Source organism: Gossypium hirsutum, chromosome A02 (assembly GCF_007990345.1).
Source record: "Gossypium hirsutum isolate 1008001.06 chromosome A02, Gossypium_hirsutum_v2.1, whole genome shotgun sequence".
NCBI lineage: Eukaryota > Viridiplantae > Streptophyta > Magnoliopsida > Malvales > Malvaceae > Gossypium > Gossypium hirsutum.
The window spans coordinates 57,653,028-57,666,747 of NC_053425.1; the positions used below are offsets into that span (position 1 = coordinate 57,653,028).

The 13,720-nt window shown below is 30.3% G+C and overlaps 1 protein-coding gene across 10 annotated transcripts; it reads left to right on the plus strand.

Moving 5' to 3' along the window:
• The first annotated feature begins 8,206 nt into the window (after window positions 1-8,206).
• LOC107952116 (glutathione S-transferase TCHQD) lies at window positions 8,207-10,905 on the plus strand. Of its 10 annotated transcripts, none has more exons than XM_016887385.2 (5): window positions 8,242-8,456; window positions 8,554-9,298; window positions 9,408-9,455; window positions 9,539-9,712; window positions 10,109-10,905. In XM_016887385.2, exons 4-5 carry the CDS (start codon window positions 9,618-9,620, stop codon window positions 10,695-10,697), a joined length of 684 nt encoding a protein of 227 aa, XP_016742874.1. In that variant the 5' UTR covers window positions 8,242-8,456; window positions 8,554-9,298; window positions 9,408-9,455; window positions 9,539-9,617; the 3' UTR covers window positions 10,698-10,905. The 10 variants fall into 10 exon arrangements, with proteins under 10 accessions (XP_016742871.1, XP_016742874.1, XP_040941994.1 ...); XM_041086060.1 differs by having other exon boundaries at window positions 9,226-9,298; XM_041086065.1 differs by having other exon boundaries at window positions 9,248-9,298.
• Window positions 10,906-13,720: the final 2,815 nt, after the last annotated feature.

Genomic DNA, 13,720 nt, shown 5'->3' on the forward strand with positions numbered 1-13,720 from the left:
AGACATCAAAGAAATCAGAAGTGATGTCATTTCAACATTATCATTTTTAGCAAAACGTTTCTCAATTTCGTTAAGGAAACTTTGGCCTGAGTAATCTTTTTAGATTCTTTGCCCCTAAAGGCTTCGAAATGTTGTACTTCATGATCATTAGACTCATAAAATTTGAACGATCTCACCTCTGAAAATCCCTTTTAACATAGTGGGTACTTTCCACAATGAGAGGTATGAGTAGTTCTTCCCTTAGTGCAAGGTCTATGTTCATACAGCCAAACACTATAAGTAAGTGCCTTTTCTATTCATTGAAATTTGTCCTATTAAGCATGTGTATAGAATTTATATTAGCAGATATTGTGGCAGTAGAAGATGAATTAGCTGAATATAGAACAAAACATAAGCTCACATTAATATTCATAAGTAAACAATAAATTCAAGATAATGACTAATCCGATCTGAATATACCAAACACTACATTAATATCAAGTCTTTGGACAGTAATTTTAACAGTAAGCGGTACTCTTGTTGTAGCAATCAAACATTGACTATAAACTATGTCAAACAATGAATTAATCTTTGGACTAACTTATTGCTCACATAAAATACCTTATAATTGTCACACATTTATCACCACAGATGTCGTTGTAATTTTTCCAAATATTAACTTACCTTTCGGTCAATTAATAAATGCATGAATCACAAAAACATATAATCATCTTGATATTTTAAATAAACTAATCTACACAAAAGAGGTCACTTTGGCGGCATTTTATTTCAACTAATTTATTTAAAAATGTTAGACATCCTTAATTAAAATCTAAAGCCAAAAACAGAATTTATTTGTTTCAAAATTATTTCTTTTAATTTCATCTTTCAATCAAATTAAAAGATAATAGTATATATATGTATATATATTTATCCCAAAACAACATACAATAATGTTGGCGAATATAATAATAGTTGAATAAATCTTAAACCATAAACAACCTCATATAAGACTTCAAATTTAAACCAAAATAATTTGAATAAAGGTAAACCTCATCTTAAGATATCAGACACTCCATTAATATTTCATCTTTGGAAAAAAATATTAACTTGTAAGTGATATCTTGGTGTAGTATTCAAACATTGACAATAAGAACATGTCGAACAATAAATTTTCCTTTGGGCCAATTTATTACTCACATGTAAAACCGAATAATCGTCACATGTTTATCACCATAGTTGTACATGTAATATTATTAACCTTCATTTGGGCCGATCAATATCAACATGACTTAAGTTACATGCACACAAACTTTTATATTTTAAAACAAAATAATTTATACAAAGAAATCATTTGGTGACTTTTTGCTTCAATTAAGTTATTTTAAAACATATATAAACATACCAATATTCAAATTTAAATTTCCCCAATAGTCAAATGTCAAAACTATTTTTTTATTGCTTTATAGACTTTGAAATAACCCAAAATAAGGTTGTCTTAATAATGCAATAAAAAATCAAAAACCTTAATTTTTTGACTATTTCTTTTTCTTTTCTTTTTTTTTCCAAAATCATATATATCAAAACCAAACAGAAATAATGTAGTGGTTCAAAGCCAAATAATTAACAAGCACATGTATTTATAATTTTGGCATAGATAAAAACACCAAAGCAATTCACGCATATACATGTATTCATAATCAAATAGAAAAACTTACCCTGAATTTACCATGTAAATCCAAAGTTGTATTTATGATTAAACAGATATTCACATAAATACTTGAAAAATATTTTCAAGCCAATAAATCTCAAAAAACAAAATCATAATAGTTGGCATATCCCACGATTCATACAATAAACCATATCATAATAATTTAACCAAATATTTGGAACCATAAGATGCCAAAATCTAAGATTATATAACCAAATTTAAAACCAAAATATTTAAATATGTATATAGTTGACATGAATTTGCACCAAAGCACCTATAAAATTGAATATATAACCATAACAAAAAAAAATTAACTTCAATGATATCCATTAAAACTTAATTTCACCAATTAAACTATAAAAGATATCTTATTGAATAATGGTTATAAACACCTGTTCACACAAACTATAATCATGCATTAATCCTCAAAATCATTGATAGCATATAATATATATACACACACAAATGTAAAAATATTACTGGCTTGCCTTACATATTTCATGTAAACTCAAATTTATATTAATAACTAAAGACATTATCATAAAATTTCTTTATATGCATAAATACTTTAAAAAAATCCATAAACACAAAATATAAAAAGAATCTCAAATTATATAAAAGTCTTTATATGCGCAACTACCAATGAAAATTCATAGCCACTATATTTAATAAAAATAATCCCAAATATTTTAATTTTAGTCAGATTCCATAAAGACTAAAATTTACATAAAATAATTATAAAAGAAACCAAAAGTAATCATTCGTATATATGAATTGAATTCAATGGTGAATATAATTCATCATAAATAAAGATAAAGGATGATGATTCCATATATATTCAACTACAAACAGAAAATTTAAAACAAATAGTGCGAAAAAAGTATATCTTACCAAAATTCATTTATTAGATTATCAAGTGAACTAACTTTCAAAACCAATTATACAACCCGATTGGAATTCTTCAATTGTAAAAAAGTTGTAAGTCTGTAATTTTAATTTAATAATGACTTTAACCAAAATTTATAAAAGAATTGTGTGAAAAGAAGAGAAAGAAATCTCACAAATCAATTTTTATCAATTGATTATAAATAAATAAATAAACATTCATCTTTCAAATAGCATATGCAAATATTAAACTAGATTATATTTATAAAACCTTAAAACTTTATTTAAAGAATCAAAACTAAAAAATTTATCAAGAATCTCAAAGATTCAACATAATATATAATTAAAATATCAAATCCATAAATTAAAAAAGAAAAACGAATCAATCCAAAATTAATAAATAATCAATTCATTCTCAATGATTTAACATGACAAAGCTCTGATACTACTTGTTAGATTTGTAAAATAAATCTGAAATAAAACTTAATAAGTCAGGATCTATCATGTTAAATCATCAAGAATAAATCAAAAACAAAACTAGATGCGGAAGCATACCTGAATCCATGAATTTCTTGAAATTTTACCGGATCTTAGGGATTTGATCTTCCAAATTAGCACACAAGAAATTTAGAGAATATCTACTCTCTCTTTCGTAAAAATGGGATATTAGAAAATATATATTGTGTGTAATTTGGGGACCATAATCATAATATTTATAACATTGGCATATTAGTTCTAATCAAATTCTAATTAGCCCATCATTAATTAGAATTTGATTAGAACTTAATTACTTGAGTATCTATACATATTTGACCCAAACTTTATTTAATAATTAAAGTCCAATAATATTTTAATCAAATTAGATCACTTTTAATTTGGTCTAACCTACCATGATAGTAAATAATAACATGTAATTACCCTTATTATATATGTGATGTCCATATTTTTCAACAGAAAGTGTAATGAATATATTATTAAATGGATGTCCATAAAGATTAAGAACTTTAAATTCTAATAGTGATTAGAAGTAGATCTCTACTTCATTTATACTTTTTATACCTATAAATAGAGACTTTAGAGAAGTTTTGTAAATATTTCGATTGATCAATAAAATACGCTATCTTTGCTCTCACATTCTCTTTATTCTTTATTCTTTGTATTTTTTTTATAACATAAACTTATTTTTTTCATCTTTTATTTTTAATACATGGCATGTTATAAATTCAATTTTTTATTTGGGCTTTAACAAAATAATGACCAAAATTAGAATACTTACTAACCACAATACTATATATTTAATAAAAAAATTTAAGTGATGAAATAGAAATAAAATAATTTTAGAATAATTACTGGACTAGTTTGTTACATTTTTTTCTTTGAAGTACAATTTCTAGTAAGCGTTAAACAGCGTGGCTTTGTATTTTCTTAACTGTCAAATTCTAAGGACAGCCTCTAACAGATCAGTTTTCACTTTTTTATCATCCTTAGCCTACGCGCTGCCTTGGGAAAATGAACTCACTTGCTCCCTTTTAGCAAATTACTCTTTTTTTGCTTTCTATACTTTTAAATGGTATTTTTCTCATTTCATTATAAAAGTATATTAATAACTTATAAAATTAAAATATTTATATTATTTTAAGTGTTTGATTGATTTGATATCATCCATCAATTAGGTTCTAATTAAGTTGAAAATTTACTAAAAATTCTTTATATTATCGTGATGGTGTTTTTATCTTTTTATATTTTTTATATAAAATTAATAAAAATTTAGATATAAATAGATTTGAACTTGACATCATACCATCATAGTATTTAAACATGTAATTTTACCATTTCAATCAAATTTTATTTTATTTTTATATAAATTTTTAATAAATATATTATATTATGGTATATTCACAATGCGAGTGAAAACTATAATTATATAACAAAATATTTATAAAAAATTAATATAAATAACAAATAAAGATTTGATTGAATAATAAAGTATAAATATTAAAAACTATATAAAGAATTATGTTCAAATCCTATTATCCAATAATAGTTTTCTATTTTAATATAAAAAATAAAAAATGATAAAAAATTTAAATAATACAAATTTTATCTTGTCATGTCATCATTACTTAATAGAGCTCGTGAAACCAATTCGTGTTTAATTATTTATATTATATTTAATACTGAAAATATTTCTGAAAGGAAAATCTAATAAAATTCAAATGGATTTGACATATCAAATTAACTATTTTGTGCATTAATTACAAATGAAATAGCAAAGAATTTACACTCCAATCCAATTAGATTTTTGGACAATTCCTATTTTGCACTTACAAAAGAAATTACATGTATTGGATCTAAGAGTGTTCACGTGTAACGCCCCGAATTTTGGGCCTAGTTGAATTGGGTTTTGGGTTTTGGGTTTCATAAAATTTTTAAGTAAGCAAGAAAATGACAAAAGACATGTTGGCTTTAAGGGTTTAAGGAATTTCAAGTGTCTAGGTTTGTTGGAGAAGTTCTGGGTTCGAATTTTGTGGCAGAGGAATTATAATTTAATTATTAAAAGAATCAAGGTTGGTAAGTAGTTGGGCTTTTAAATAAAGATAGGGGAAAATAGCATCAAAAAGCCTTGTGGAGGAGTGGATAAGTGACGCCACTTAGAGTGTAGGGAGGTGGCATTAATAGCTAGCAATGAGGTCCAATGTTCGAATCCTAGCTTAGTGTTTTTAGAAGTTTAATCTTGGCCTTCTAGAAGGTTGGAAGTGGCGTGGAAATGGACTCCAAGGGAAGTTTTCAGGAGAGAAATCTGAGGAAAGGATCAAGGGGTTATCAGGGAGAAAAACGAGGAGATAAGAAGTGAGGAGCAAGTAGAGCCGAAATGGGAACTTGGGCTTGAGGAGTTCGGCCATAAGGGTTATAAATATGTGCCGAATGCAAAGGTATGAGGCTAATGCCAAAATCTTTTTCTCACATTGTTGCCAGAAGCCCTCTTCCCTAAAAGCCGAAAACCCTTTTGTTTTCTTCCTTTTCTTTCTGTCGATTTCTCCAAAAGCCAAAAACCCTTGTTCTCCTTTTTATTTTCCTTGTGTCGATTTCTTTGTTTCACTTTTGAGTTTAGCCGATTCTTCTTCCTCTCTCCCTTGGTGCTGAATAAGCAATTATTGCAATTCAAATCTCTAGAGCCGAATACTCTTTGACCGAATCTAGTGTAAGTTTTACTCTTCCAATCGGTTTTCTTTGCTAAGTATCGAATATTGTCCTTCACTCTTTCTAATCAACTGTGGTAGGGAATTAGTATCGGATCTCGGATCTTAGCTCATTGCCGAATTGCTTTTTAGGTGTTGCGGTATTGGTAAGTATTCCTTTCCCATTGACTAAAGTGGCCAAATGTTCATAGTTAAGGTAAATGGACTTGTGTTGGATACGAGTCATCTATTATTCTGGTTTTAATGAGTAAGATTAATGTAGATCTAAGGAGTACGTGATCAAAGAAAGCTATTAAGGATTGGTGTTCAAGGTAAGGTTAAGGTGAGGTTTCGGTTTTTGGGTAAAATATGGATTAAACATACGATTAATGGAAGGGTGATATCATTGTAGGTTGGTGACTAAGGAATCGCGGCACGCTTGCTTACCAGGTGTGTACATACACTGCACACACACTATGAATCGGCAAAAGCCGAAATACCGAAATGTCGAAAAGCCGAAATGCTGAAAGTTTGACTACTGTAGTCTTGTAAGTGCGCGAACACTCGTAAGAGGGAGACCAATAGGTTGCTTGAGACCCACGGGCGATTCCGTGGACTTAAGTTATGATTTGGCCATACGGGCCAGAATGGGCTAAATAAGTCCGATGGGCTGTTGGGCCCATAATAGGCAAAAACTGAATATTGATGCTATGTGATAAGAATTTGTATGTGAGCATGAATATGAATGTGACTGGGCCTAACGGGCTATATAAATGTGATTTAGGCCTAATGGGCCATATTTAGGTGATTTGGGCCTAATGGGTCATATAAATATGATTGGGCTTAGTGGGCCAGATACAGGTATGTGAATTTGTTTGGGCGTTGTAAGGGGTTTTGGGCCTAGAATATGATAACTACATAAGACTTAATTAATATATTGCGATCGTGGACAAGTCAAAGGGTTAAGGTGTGACAACGGGTATATGCATGTCCAGGATTGGATCTAGGGAGAGATTGGTACTTAAGCGGTCTTAATGACCCACCTCTTCTTCTCTAGAATCCTACCTGGTGCATAGTATCCGTTCATCTTAGCTCGCGGGACTTGTTAACGGGTCAAGGTAAGTGGAAACCATAATTAAGGGAAAATTATCGAAAAGCCCCTAAGGGCGAAAATGACCAAAATACCCCTAGGTGTGAATGTAAGTTTTGTGGATGTGCCATGCATACATATGATGTTCTGCTTAGGTTGCATATGGGGTGGGAACTTTGGAACGGAGGAAGTATATGAAGATCGTATGGTTGCCTAACAATCGTGGATCCACCGACGGCTTTTAAAGCCCAATATGTAAATGAAGGTAATTCCGCAATCGGGCTACCATTGGTGTGTGGGCTGGGTGGGTCGATATTTATATCCCCACATGGTGTGACGGGGGACGGAGCTGGTGTGTAGCGGATGGATAATTTGGATGGGATTGCATTGCATGTTTGATGATTTCTTTTTGAATGCTTGTTTTTCATCGAGGGTTGTACACACTGAGTTTGCGAAAACTCACCCCCTCTTTTTTTTTTATTTCAGGTGATGCTCAGTAGAAGGTTCAATATTTGGAGGGGCTCTGGGTGGCCGGCTAGCAAGATAATTTGGACTTGGTTTTTTTTTTAAGCATTTAAGTTTTTATTTCTTTTTAAGTGTGTTCAGACCAGATTGTAATAAGGTTTTCATTATGTTATTGTTACTTGAATTATTATTATTATTTTCATTGTAATTACGAGAAGTTGAACATGGATTTCTTAAATTATAGTATGTTTTCTACGTTTCCGCAACTAAGTTTTTTTTTAAATCAAATGTTTTAAACAAGGCTTTCGTAACTGAAAGGTTTTTTTCTAGTTAATTAGGGTTTCTTTTATTTTAAGAAGAGTTTTCAATGAAAACACGGTTTTCACTAAAACACTTCAATGTGACGGGCCAAATTTGACCATAACGTCTGGGTCGAGTTTGAGGTGTTACATCACGGTTTGTATAAAATTGAATTAATTAATCGAATCGATTTAATTCGATCAATTAGTTATCAGTTAATTCGGTTTGAAATTAGGCTATTAACAAAATTAACCGAAATATTTATTGTTTTCAAGATTTATGTAGTGTTTGGTTTTTAGTCGAAATATTTGTTGTTTTTTAATGTCTTATTTATTATTTTTACCCCATTTAAAGTTATTTAAACTATTAAATAAAAGAAATTGAACATTATCAATGTATTTTTTATTTGTTCTATACTTATTTAAATCAAAAGATAAAAATATATAAATTTTAATTAATTTAAATAATCGATTAAATTAATCGAAATATTTTAATTCAATTTATATATTTAAAAAAATTTAATTCAAATGATTCGATTAATAATACTTCTAATTCGATTCATATTAACTAAAACCATAGTTTCAACACCCATAATTTGAGGGGCAGTGTAACAGGGTTCCTATCTTTTGCTTTGCACCTTCCAATTGGAAACTCGTTATTCTTATATAATGCACAAGAACAGAGAAAAAAAAAACAACTTTTTAAGTAAAAACGCACTTTCTATGAATTATTCATCTTTCGATCCTTTTCAATTTCTATAAATATACAGTATATAATAATAAACCCACATCAACCCAAAAAAAAAAAACTCTGTAGGACCCTTGTTGAAGCTTCCACTCTCATCTCGGTAAGTTCTTTTTTCTGGGAAAACTGTTCTGGTTTGTTAAGTTGAACCCATTAAATTTCATGGTTTTTTTTTTTTAAATTCTGATTTACTTCTACAGGTATCAACATCTTAGCAGTTGGGTTTCCTTGGTTATGCTCTGTTTGATTTTTTGGTTGTTTAAAAGCTTCCAGACTTATACTTTAATTTAATTTGTAACTTCCATGATGATGTATTTTCCCTTCCTGAACTGTAATTTTCGTCAAGGACAGTTTTGCTTTCCCGCACTTGGCTTTGAACTATTTGTGGAGTTTATTTAATTGTCTGCATGAATTGAATTTTATTTTTTTTTTGTTGGCTTTTATGAAACATTATGGTCTTCTTGTTGGTTTATTTCTTTAATGGGTTTTTGGAGTTGATTTTTTTTTTTAAAGTTTGCCCTCCAAAGCATATGATTTCTCTTTTTGGATTGAGGATTCTGCAATTTTGAGGTGAATTGATGTTATAAGGTTTTGGAAAATCATTACATAAGTGTTAAGGTTGTCTCTTTAGGTCTTAAGTTTTATATAAGCTTGCTTTAGTTCCAAAAGAAAATTCATTTACATACATGATTTTGAATCTGAAATCTAGTTATAAATTGCCCTGTACTTCATAGGAGTCATGACAGTGGCTCACTGTTCTGTTAAAGAATTCAGGGAATAAACTTAGCATTTTTTAAGGTTAACCAACATGACTTAACCTTAATGTTCTAATTGAGGATCATACTGTTGTTGTTGTTGTTGTTCTTTTTCAGTCTAATTAACACATTTATGCAGAGTGGCCCTTCCATTGCTGCATTTCTTTTCTGTTCATGGATTCCACTGTTGGTATTATCGAATCATTAATGCTTTAAATTGTTGTGATTTTCTAAGGTTCTTTTCTATTAAGTTTGATGAAATTGCTGATCAGACATTCTTGTTACTGTTTGATTTGCAGACCTCATCAATTCTTGTTCTTGATTGTGGTGTGATAAAGAGTTTCAAAGTTGGTGAAAACAGTGTTTTAATGTTTCAAAACATTCTTAATTGAATCATGCAATTATATCATCATCCATGCTCATTGAACAGCCAAAAGGTGAGGCTTGCTTTGGAAGAGAAAGGCGTTGATTACACCTCATTTCATGTCAATCCTATTCTTGGCAAGAACATGGACTCTTCCTTCTTCAGGATGAATACAAGTGCCAAACTCCCAGTATTCAAGAACGGTTCTCATATCATTTTCGACACAATTGAAACTATCTTGTATGTTCTCTATCTTTCATTCACAATTGAAATTTGCATTGCAAAAACCACCAGAATTGTCTTTATGGTACTTGGTAATGGGTTCCTGAAGAGGATATTCTTCATTTTTTTGTAAAATATTTGTGTCCAGAAATTGTGTCCTTATTGGACATATATCTCAATATGACACTCACCCCGAATCAAGGTAATGTAGGTCATGTCTCTTACTAATTGCTTTTAAACCTTAAAAGTAATTGGAAAGTACAGCATATCTGCTCCTTTAAGATTTCTATGATGGAAAGGTGTCCCATTTTTCATATGTAAAAGAAGTATTCTGATCGAATATGTTTCAGAAATCAGTCAGTCCACCATTGTTACTTAAAGGGAAGATTCTAAAGTTAGCAAAGATAATTGCAGGTACATTGAAAGAATTGCTGTGGTCTCAGTTGGTAACGATTCCTTTAGCAACCAAGAAGTAATTGAATGGATGCAAAAGATACAACAATGGAACCCCAAGTACTTCACCCTATTGCACATTCCTGACAAGCACCGCCTCTACGTTTCTAAATTCATAAGGAAAGTGGTGATCGCTCGGATGGCCGAATCACCAGACCTTGCTAGTGCTTACCACAGCAAGCTCAGAGAAGCATACGAGACCGAGGAGAAGCTGAAGAATGCTGATCTTGTTAAAAGGAGCACAGAAAGCTTGGTCCAATTGCTTGATGAAGTTGAAACAAAGCTGAATGACACAACATATATTGTGGGGGATGAGTTCACGATGGCGGATGCGACATTTGTACCCGTGCTGGCTCGATTGGTGCTTCTGGGTTTGGAAGATGAGTATATAAGTTGCAGGCCAAATATAGCAGACTACTGGGGTTTGGTGCAACAAAGGCCTACCTATAAAAAAGTTATAGGAAAATATTTTAATGGCTGGAGGAAGGAGAAAACATTAATAAAAACTTGGTGCTCACTTCATATCAGAAATTTGCTGAAGAGATATTAAGGATTTGTGGGTTACAGGTGTACTGTAAATTGATAATACATAAAATGAGTTGGAAAAGGAAATTGCAACTGTATGTAACTTTTGCTTCTTGTTATGCTTTTCACCAGGGTCTTTTCTTTTTCTTTTTCTTTTTCTTTTTTTCAATTGGTAAATTTGGTAAAATAAGAGATGTTGATATAAATGTGGAGTTGAAGGATTTAATGTATTATGATTGATTCCAAGGTTGATATGGTTGTTTCTCATGCATTCAGGCTTGTCCCTTTCTGCTATCTTAAGAAGTTACCCAAATCATAAGAGGAATGTCTGGTTCTTTTACAGAAAAGCAGACTCCCAAAAGCATAGTTTTCAGGAAAGGAAATAGAAATAATCAAACAGCAATGTCCTCTACCTGACATATGTTGCAAGCTGTAGTCTTGTCATATCTTCAGACAACTCTTATTATTTTTCAAGTTTCATTCATATACAACCTTAAGAAAGTAACCATGGAACCTACTCATTTATTCTCCAAACAAAACATAATATTCGGATAGAATCATGCTTTAAAATTTTCTATTTTGGCTTTAATTAGATGTATATCCCAGTAATTATCTCAAACTGACTTATTTTTTTATATATTCAAGATATGATTGTTTATACAATGGAAGAATTAAGAAAAGTTATCATATTGATCATCAAAGCTAGCATGTAACACTATGCATGTTATGTTAAGAATGCTTTTTTTGGGGAAACGCAAATTAATTTCCATTTTCTAATTAAAGCTCCTTAGACTAGATTCTCTATTTATTTAATTAAACATGGCCTTATTTAAAAAGACATATGGAATAATAAATTTTTTACAATAAAAAAAATCCTTTTAAGAATATGTTTTAAAAAAAAAATTAGAATTCATTCATTCAAAAAGCTAGCAATTGTAATTGCTTTGATTGGTTTAAATAATTGTTATCATTATATTTGTAAAAATTCAAAAATATTTTTAATAAAATAAAATATTAATATCATATATTAGAATTAAATAAAAATAATTTTTGAAGTTTAAATTTTTTAGGTTATAGTAGGACCATGTGTTTAAATAAAACAAAATTACCAAGAAATTTGAAAAACAGGTGCAATTTGGAAATAAGAATTAAACTATTGAAATCCCCTCTTGAAATTCCATACAAATGATTTTATTCAAACAAGTAAATTCATTTTTAGAATTTTGAAAACTTTGATACAAATGAAACTCCTCTAAACTCATCATCTAAACACACCCTAAAACACATTCATATCATATATCACATGGCATGCATACTTGTATATTCTCATATAGATCATAACATAGCTCATGGTATAGTTTAACATATCCTACTTAACATACCTCCTAAGTTTATCCATATATTATAACATACTAAAACTTACGCTTTTTCGGCCCCCTACGATGCTTACGGACCCAAATTTTGAGTCCCTCATACGGTCCCAAATTAAGCCCAAAAATTGGCCAAAATGGCCTACACGACCATGTGGTGTACATGATTTACCACATGGTCGTATGTCATTGGGCAGTTTCGAAAACAGCCTATGTTTTACGATTTTATCAAGTTTCGTTTGATTTTTTGGGTCATTTTCGCACACTTGATGGTAATTCTGATTCACCACTCAATCAAGCACTTCAAATCCTACAAACGACACCAAAACACAATGATTACACTTCGATTTAATTACACAAAATCCAATTAAATCACACTTAAAGGAAAATAGTCCCAAATTTCATATACGAATGCTTACCACGAAAATAACAGCAGCCCAACTGATTAGAAAACTTAATTCGTCGAAGGTTCGTCTAATGCCTCACATTCCTCTCCTAGAACGAAATATTTCATCATTAATAGAAAAAAACCCAAAATCAAAACCCCAAAGTCTTTTATAATAATTCAATAAAGAGCACTTACACAAATTTATTCGATAGACTAATGGCACGACAAAACACAGAACAACAGGCAATGATAAAATGTAAAAATAAAATCGCAAGAACAAGAGAAGAAAAATAAAAAAATGAAAGAAAAATAAAAAACGACAAAAGAAGGAGAATAGAAGAAAATAATGTGAAAGAAGTTGGGGAAAACAACGGCAACAATAAACATAGGACTAAAGAGTGAACTAGTAAACACCTTACCATTGAACCAACAAGCTCATTCTTGTCAATTAATTAACAAAATTAAAAGATAAACCCAAAGACTCAAATTATGCATAACACAAAAATAAATCAGCAAAATCTCAAACATGGGAATTGAACTTGGGACCTTAAGTAGACATTCAAGGCACTTAACCAACACACCAAATCAAAATTATTTGTCAAACTTACGCAATTAAAATCTAAAAAATTTGGGGGTGTTACATAAATTATAAGCATTTTGGTCATATGATGTGCGCTTGAAATCATGGTATATGTATTGATGTAAATCCTATTTGGTAACTTGATTGGTTGTGGTTTGTGATGGTAGACGCATATGTTGATATCTAGATACATTTAAATGGTTGTTTTGGTATGTTAGGTTAATAGGCAACCTTGAAATGATTTATGCTTGAAGAATGACTAAATTGGTTATAGTAAGATGTGATTTTAGGATGAGTTAAATGAGTATTTGATGGTTTGGTTTATGATTGAATGTTGGTATTTGTTATCTTAAATTTGAAGGATGTTTGAATGAATTTTACTTGTGATACATCTTTTAATTGGATGGTTGTTGTATATATTTGGAATTGTGGTGTCAATGAGAGCATATTGGTTAAGCACATAGGTTAATTGTGAATTGGTATATTTTAACATGTTTAGACACATTTTGAATAGGTTCGAATGTTGGTTATTGCATAGCTTGGAGCCCAAGCATTTGAATGTGAAATGGCTTGATTTTGAAGGTAGTTTTGGGCATACACGGCCTTTGACACGGTCTACCACATGGCCTTGTGTCCCACACCATTATATGACACAGCTGTGTGGTTGCTTGATTTTAGGTGCAAGATTTTTCACACAATCACAATTGGTT

Bases quoted from the DNA above. Each gene is read 5' to 3' on its own strand.
- LOC107952116 (XM_016887382.2), top strand. From the start codon at position 9,504: ATGCAATTATATCATCATCCATGCTCATTGAACAGCCAAAAGGTGAGG. The intron at 9,713-10,108 runs GTATGTTCTCTA...AGATAATTGCAG, and splicing joins GACACAATTGAAACTATCTT to GTACATTGAAAGAATTGCTG.